General features: G+C 36.2%; 1 protein-coding gene across 1 annotated transcript; it reads left to right on the top strand.

Moving 5' to 3' along the window:
- Positions 1 to 679: 679 nt before the first annotated feature.
- On the top strand, positions 680 to 3,943 carry LOC124304638 (uncharacterized). The gene is made up of 2 exons (XM_046763120.1): positions 680 to 1,343; positions 1,424 to 3,943. The coding sequence occupies exons 1-2, from the start codon at positions 885 to 887 to the stop codon at positions 2,420 to 2,422; spliced, it is 1,458 nt and encodes a 485-aa protein (XP_046619076.1). The 5' UTR covers positions 680 to 884; the 3' UTR covers positions 2,423 to 3,943.
- The last annotated feature ends 4,503 nt before the right edge of the window (positions 3,944 to 8,446 follow it).

The raw sequence follows: 8,446 nt of genomic DNA, 5'->3' as shown, positions 1-8,446 counted from the left end.
AATCCCAGCCAACTAAAAACGCTGTAGGTTTCCGCCCGCTGAGCTGCAAATTGAGAAAATCACACTCAGTGCGGCCTAGACTTGTAAGAATAAACCGCGGGAGTGAGCAAAAGACCCGACTTAACACGCTCACCCATGACTCGAGCGGTCTATTCTTATATGTCTATGGTGCAGCCAACTGAAAACGCTTGAAGATTTGCACGTTTTACGTGCGTATCTTCGACCAATGTCTCTCGTGTTCAAAATTGTCGATTTAATGTTGAAAACATTCTTCAGTTACCGCTTAAAATAATTAGGTAGGGCACTGTTGATTATTATTGTTTCATAGTAAAAAAAAAAGTATTCCATTGTTTTGGTCTACGATTATTCAGTGAAATGAAACCGACGATTCGTATGCAATTAGTTTTCGGCTTTCTTGCGTAAATGATAAAAGATATCCTATAGTGGATAGCTAACTTCAACGCAATGCAAACATGAAAATTCAAGTCGGTAGGGTTTGGGTTTTTTTAATTTACAGAATAATCGAAGCGAGGGACAAATGTACTTTCTTTTTCAAAACAATTATAATTAACAGTTTCCTACTTAATTATTTGAAGATTAAAAGGTACAACTCGAGTCCGGTAGGGCGCGTAGTAGTATCGTTAGTCGAACGAATGTCGCCCTTACTTTCCATACTTGTCATGCAATATACTATTTCCTCACCAGGATCTTCTTCACGCTTGCGCACTCTCAGATAACTTGGTTTTGCGTGCTAGCAGTAACGCTATCGGGCCCGATGGGGCGTAAGATACGCATTTAGGTTAATCAATCCGTTACTTTCACCGTTGTGCGGGCTATTATTACCAATTATTCGTGTCTCGCAGAATTTCTCTTAACAGAATAAGATGAGTGTAAGTGAAATCGAATTCGTCGATTGTAAGGAGGAACCAGATGTCGTAGAATCGGCTGGCAATGCGTCACCAGATATCCTGGAATCGGTTAACAATGTGGCAGCGAATACATTGCCGCAGAGGTCTCGAGAGAAGTACGAGTCTGTTTATGAGAAATTTATGCAATGGAAAAAAACGAGAAAGACGACATCGTTCTCTGAGCATGTCCTGATGGCATATTTCGTTGAATTATCAAAAAATTTGAAGCCATCAACATTGTGGAGCCACTATTCGATGTTGAAAAGTACAATCGGTGCTAAACACAAAGTTGACATGAGTACATACGCGAGATTAAGTGCATTTTTGAAACGACAAGCAACTGGATATCATGGCAAGAAATCGAAAGTTTTGACATCAAATGATGTGGAAAATTTTCTCAACAATGCTCCCGATAACCAATACTTGGCAACAAAGGTAAATCACAATAATTACTCATATACTTGTAAGTACATAATTACAAAGATGTTCGTTAATAATTACCATTTCATATTCAGGTTGCCCTAGTTCTCGGAGTGACTGGAGCGTGTAGAAGAGAAGAGCTCTGTAACCTAACCATAAAAGACATTGATGACAATGGCTCTATGGCGCTAATAGTAATTCGGCGATCTAAAACAAATAAGCTACGGTCATTCACAGTTGTTGGAGAATTCTACAACATTTTCAAAAGATACGCTGTCCTCCGTCCAAAAAATGTAATGTCCAATAGATTCTTTTTAAATTATCAGAATGGAAAGTGTACGCAGCAAGTTATCGGAATTAACAAATTTGGCGGTATGCCAAAGCAAATTGCGTCGTACTTGAATTTGCCAGAGCCTGAGACGTATACTGGTCATAGTTTTCGGCGGACTTCAGTGACTTTACTTGCCAATGCTGGAGCTGATATTACAACTTTGAAGCGCCATGGTGGATGGAGATCCAATCGAGTGGCAGAAGAATATATTAAAGATTCGTTGAATAAGAAGACCAAAATTTGTGAACAGATTGCCGAAACAGTGCATTTACGTCCATCGACGTCTTCCTTTAGGAATAGCCATGTAAATTCCACATTCGCACCACCGTCACCAAAAAAAGAAGTTTTAGATGAAATTGAAGTGAATAATGGCGCATCGACTGTCGATGCTGAATCTGACATAACTATGAAGCAGCAGGGTGAATGGAGATCCAACCCAGCGGCAGAAGAATATACTAAAGATTCACTGAATAACAAGTCCAAAACTTGCGAACAGATCGCTGAATCAGCGCATAGTCGTCCATCGATATCATCCTCAGATAGTAGTGAAGTAGATTCTCCATCCGCACCACCGTCACCACAAAAAGAAAAAGATCGTGAAGATGAATTTGAAGTGAATCATGGTGCATCGGCATCAACCAATAACCCTGAATCGTCTACATCATCTACACCTACATCTTTGAATTTCAATCATTGTTCAAATGTAACAATTAATCTTTCATGTTCAAATGTAACCATTAGTCTTCTCTTAAAAAATGCATAACCACTGCTTTTGATAAATTATACCAAAAAGATATAACATGGCCTTCTGAATTGCTATCAGTCTACTAATGTGAGAACTAAGTTTTCCCACACCCGTTTGGAAAGTTTGACTTTTACGAAGCTGAAGCTAGCAACGTTACCGTTACGAAATATTGGGGAAAACATTGCTATTTTCTTATTTTCACGACGAATGAAAGAACTAGAATTTCAGAATATAAGCCTATATCTTGTTTTATTACGGTTTACTAAATTTCAAACAATTCCAACGTCACGAAAGAAATAACTGTTTTTCCTTAGTCTAAATCGTGACGATAACGTTACTAATTTCAACATGATTGATTCTCAAAGCTTGTGGAGTGTGCATAAAGTACCCTCTTTCCGCCCTACTAAAAATGATCATGTGTTGATTTATAAAACGTTATAATCAAAATTCACATGTTATTTATTACATGATTTATCTTTTGAGTACGATAAAATGTATAAAACATCGCATAATAAATTACAAAAGCACGCATCAGATATACGAAATCACAAATCATATAGTGAACTGTGTAACCTTGATACGATTTTTCATCTAGTGCTTGTGTAATTTATTATGTATTTTATTGAATTTACAAAAATGAACCATGTTACAAATTGCACGTGCATTTCAGTCATAACCTTTTACCAATGTAACACATGATCATTTTCAGTACGGAAATAATAAGTTGGCATGCGCACAGATTAAAAATGTTTTACTTTACACATTATGATTTCTTTCGCGCATGCGCACTTACAAATAATTCAATTTCACGTGCTGACATTGGCATTATATACGGTGCTTCTCATACAAAACTTTCGTTTACAAAAATTATATAAAATATCTATTCTGACAGTATTAATTGGTATTCATTAGTATACCGCATTCGAATTGACATTTTAATTATTCAATGAAAAGTTTTTGTAATGTTTCATAGGGCTAATTCAATATACTTACTTTTTTCGAACACGCTTAAACCTAAAAAAATGAAACTAGCTAACGTGGCAAAAACATGGTAGCAAATTCGATTTCACTTCTCAGATAATCTCAGGGTATTAACTGCCCGACGGTGCCACCACCTGAACCTGCACACATGCGATTGCCATCAGTATCCCGATAACTCCTATAACCCGTTTACGAGTTTACAGACATTATTGTCAAGTTTGTGGGAAAACCCTACCTCGACTAGTACATTAGTTCGGACAGTTTTTGAGTTGAGAAGCTTGCAATTAACGGGAAAACTCACGCAAATTTAATTAGTTACTAGAGCAGGCACGGATCTAAGGCCGTCTGGGGGGGATCTCTCCCCAAAAGTTCGTATATCTGTAATTATTTTTCTTCGGCTTTGAGACAAATCAGGTTTTCAAATGTTAAAGCTCATTTTGTTGAACGAATATTGCGAAAAATATTTTTTTACTAATCTAACATTACCTTAAATTGGATAGATATAAAAAAAAAGCCATAGGCGCATAAGCAGGGTAAAAATGCCTCTTGCGGATAACTGAATGATATTTTATGGATAAGAAGGTGTACATATACAAAAATTGATGCTGCGACAGCTAATTTTTCCTAACATTTTGCGGGTGGCGTGCTACGGTCTGAAATTCTTCAATTGCAATTTATTGCCAACGTAACTGGCTACGGAGAACAATTAGCTGTCGCAGAATCAATTTCCATATATTGTGTATTTTTCGGATCGTGAAAAATCTATTACCGTCGGGTGGGTTTTTCGAAAATCTTGGGATTCATGAAAATGTCGGAATTCACAAAAATATTAGTTTTGTTGAAATTTTTGGGATTCCCGGAACACCAAATGAATGATGTTATACTTTTAACTGAAAATATTGATGTCATTTAGATATACTGTTATAATTTAGTATTCAATCCAATATTAGGAATATTAGGTAAGTTTGGTTGCTCAGGTTACGGATTTCTCAAAAATTTCTGGTTTCACGAAAATGCCGGGCTTTCTCACCATTCCGGGATTGCCAAAAAACCCGGTCCGGTACAATCTCGTCTCGAACTAGGAACTTTTTTCCCGAGATTTCGGGAACCTGCACAGCCCTATTTAAAATACTAGATCTCTAAAAGCACCAAACGTTAACCGATTAGTTTTTGAGAAAAAAAACTTTTTTTTTGTACGTTTGACATAAGCGATTTGATTGAAAATTCAAAATGTTATCGAGATAGTCAAGAGCCTTTATAGACACAATGGACAGATTTTTAGTTTATTTATCGTTATGCTCGAAAAGTATCACAGTAAGGAACCAAAAATTTCAGATAATAATTTTTTCAGGACGAATTTAATGACTTTAAAATCTGTCTATCGTGTCTATAAATACTCCTCACTCTCTCAATAACATAATTAATTTTCAAATAAATCATTCTAGTCAATCCTGAGAAAATTATTTTGTATGTTTTGTTATTTTCTTTTTTTCTCCGTATCCAATTGAGATTGAGGCCTGATACATTCAGTATCTTAGTATTTCAATAGTACATGTACTTGTCTATACTTGTCTATAAAATATCATTCAGATATTCGCAAGAAGCATTTTTACTCTGGTTTTCCCCCTATGGCCTTTTTAAAACTATTTCGACAATGTAAGATATGTGGTGACAACAATACTTCAATTATTATCTTAATCGATCTTTCATTTAAATAATCAATCAACTGAGTATAAAAAAACATTGCCTGCAATGTACTGCTCTATGAAACCAAGCCTTGAAAATTGATTTTATAAAATTCTTTATTGCTCAATTTACATTACTTTGAAATATATTCATGAAATAATTAAAAATCTTGAAGTTGCAGAAGTTGTTGAAGGACTACGAAATCGCAATAATTTACTGCAAATTAGCGATTTTTAGTAATCTCACAAAGGTTATTTAAACAGGACGGAAGAGTGGGACGAGTTGTTACCCGAGACGCTTCCTTACACGGCGGTTTTTAGAAAAAACAAGCATCCGAGAAACTTTATACCCTGACCAATTTACATGTTTTTAAAAGCCGATTATTTCCACTTTGCCTTTTGCTTCTCTACACACAAGCCTTGCTAAAAGTTTCTATTTTTTGACTTCAGAATTTTCGTTTCAATTCCTAACGAATAAAATAAACTTCTCCACAGTACTAGGAAAGTTTGATTTTTTTTTAAATACATCTATGTTGTATAAATGTCATTTAAATATCAACGGCAAAGTTAAGGTTTACTTGTTACAGTGATTTTCGACAAAAAAAAATCAGGTCGGAACGATTTTGTAGAATTTTTTTAGGTCAATAACTGTTAGTTCCAATTTGTCTGACTTGTTAGTTATTAAAAAATCACTCAGCAACAATTTTCATCAAGGCAAACCTCGATTTGAAGTTTAAAAACGGAAATAATGAAATTTTAAAATACAGTCATGATTAACAGTATATTTCACAGTCATGAATACAGTATTTGTTTTTTTTTTTTTTTTAATTTTTATAAAATTTATTTGGTACTTTTATTTTTGCCCCCCCCCCCCCCCCCCCCTTCCCCGCCCCCCCAAAATCTGTCCTGAATCCGCGCCTGCTAACGATTCTCCTTTTTATTTTTAGAATGGTGAATTTTTTCCCGCACGCATGATTGTTCAATTTTTGATCGTAAATATAATTAATTATTCGTACCTGCTGCAGGGCGACGTTACACACACTGAACAATGTGTAATTAGGGTGTGTAATTGGTTTATGTCAGCCACTAAAACTTTTCCCGTATGTTTATCGCGCCGCGACGTGATCGTTGCACGCCATCAATTCTCCGCTTCACGTTCATTAAACATTGTACGTTTTGGCAAAGATTACATGACGTCGGTCAGGGAGAACGTGGAGAATCCCCATGCGCTTCGGTTACCAAACCGAAAGACGGGCAAAGTCCTTTCCAGACGAAATCCTTCGGTGCTCCAGACTAATTCCTTTGTGTTTTACTTCTGGCATATATAAAGGTGTCGTCGGTGTAGGTCGCGACATTCGAACCGGGTCAGAATCCAAGCAAACATTCAGAATAGATTATGACCCCGAGCACCATTGACCGCTTGCTGCTTGCCCAAGTACCTAGACGACTTTTTTAAATCTTATTTAGCCGTCACTTGGTTTGTTTGATTTTTATTATTCTGGTTTCCCTACCCAAGCGGTTCGGACCAAGAAGTATTGTTTCGTCACACTATTCGCCGCTTTACACAGATCCTTATAACGTATTTTTTATCATATTTTCAATACATCAAAATTCACCGTTCAAGCTTGTTTGTTATATTTTCATTTCGATTTCAACTCGAGTTTCAATAAAATCCGGGGTGAAAACGGAATATGTTATATTGACAGTCTGATCACGCAATCTCAACTTCATCGGTTTTCCCCATTTGAGATTTAATTTGATTTAAAAGCTCAATAATAAAATTTTTCTCTCGATTTTGTTTTAATACTGGCGTTTTTCGGCAAGGAGGTTACGGCATCGGAGATTGTTGCAGGGGTAACGCTTGTCATTTTAATTCTGAAATGTGGACCAATTTTTACTGGTTGCAGTTGCCCCTCTCGATTCATCCTGGAACAGGATTGTTATAAATTTTCAATTCGTCAGTCTGCAAACAATTTCGCAAGGTAGGTCACAAGCGTTTGAACTCTCAATCATATGTAAGAGACTTGTACAGTGGATTTCTATTCCTATAAACTTGGTTGCAAAAAATTTATTTTTCAAATTGTAAAGTTTTTTTTTTCAATAGTGTTATTAGAATAAAGATATTTGAGCTTTATTACGAATGTTTGGGACGTCAGTATTGCGGTGAAAAAAAATTAGAAACTCTGATCTTTCAAACAGGGCAGAACTCTCTGTGCAAAGTGTAAACGAAACGTGAAGACAGAATTTGAATTTCAATTTTTACATACTCAAACACGTTTAATTACGCATTTCTTTGAATAATACTAAAGACATTAATGATTTTGTGCAACTACATACGACATACTGTGTAAAGTTCATGTTATTGACAAGAAAACACACTTTTCTCCTTGTACAAAGAAATCAAGCTCACGTAAAAAAACATTTCTCCTCAAAAGCTTCCCAGCAATAACAAAAAAACAGGAAGGTCGAAGCTGCGGCAGAAGAAAGCGGGCCCCATCAGCCACCGAGAAAATCCTTGGTAGGTGTATGTATTCGAATGACAGCATACATATACATGTATAGTTTCGTGTCCCTTCCGGAATTGACGACTCGAGTATCCATCGTCCTCTCACTTTTACAACTCCTGCCTTACCCCGTGAAAACCCGCTCGTTTATCTCTCTTAGGTCGATCACGCTTCCTATCTTCTTTCCCATCTGTCAATCACTATATTCATCACCCGTTCGACAATTTCGCAGTCCGAAGTACTTCGAAGTCCTCGTTCACCCGATCGTCCAAATCACGGCGATTTCGCTGAGTCGGTATCACGTCGTCTCTCTGTTCGTTCACTTCTCTCAAGACTCTTGTTTCACGTCGAAAATGCTCGAATATATTTTTATGTCATATATAAAGGTGTTCCGGGTGAAGTAGTTTGTCGTTGAATGATTATTTCTTCGATTAGCAGTTTGAAGATACAGCTGAACTGTAAATGGTAATCTGAAGCAGAGAAAATTCATAGGAATTCCATTACGGTTGATCAAACGCGCTAGCCCACAATCAAATTTTCATTTCCGTGTTCTGACCGAGAAGGAAACTGTTACAAATCCATGTTGAAAGATATATGGGACGTACAATGAGCTGGAAAATGTGCTACAACAAAAACATGACTAACCAAAGATTTAAAAGACAAAAGAAGTTGGAAAGTAATGAAATCTCATCAAGTTACATGAACAATAGCTTACTGTACTCATAAATGAATATATTAAAAAAAGTCTTGGAAAGATTTTCTCTTGAACTAGTTGGTCGGTAAAATCAAATCTGACAATTGTTACAATTTACGGATGATAAATTTTTTCATCTTGGAGATAAAAACAATTTGCCTGAACTGAGAGCCTTATA

The sequence above is a fragment of the Neodiprion virginianus genome, chromosome 5, assembly GCF_021901495.1.
Source record: "Neodiprion virginianus isolate iyNeoVirg1 chromosome 5, iyNeoVirg1.1, whole genome shotgun sequence".
Lineage (NCBI taxonomy): Eukaryota > Metazoa > Arthropoda > Insecta > Hymenoptera > Diprionidae > Neodiprion > Neodiprion virginianus.
Note: the sequence above shows the minus strand (reverse complement) of the source record. Positions and strands in the feature narration are given on the sequence as shown.

What these genes read in the sequence shown, in the direction of transcription:
- LOC124304638 (XM_046763120.1), top strand. Translation starts at nt 885, where the DNA reads ATGAGTGTAAGTGAAATCGAATTCGTCGATTGTAAGGAGGAACCAGAT. An exon ending in ACCAATACTTGGCAACAAAG is followed by an intron (nt 1,344 to 1,423) that starts GTAAATCACAAT and finishes TTTCATATTCAG; the next exon opens with GTTGCCCTAGTTCTCGGAGT.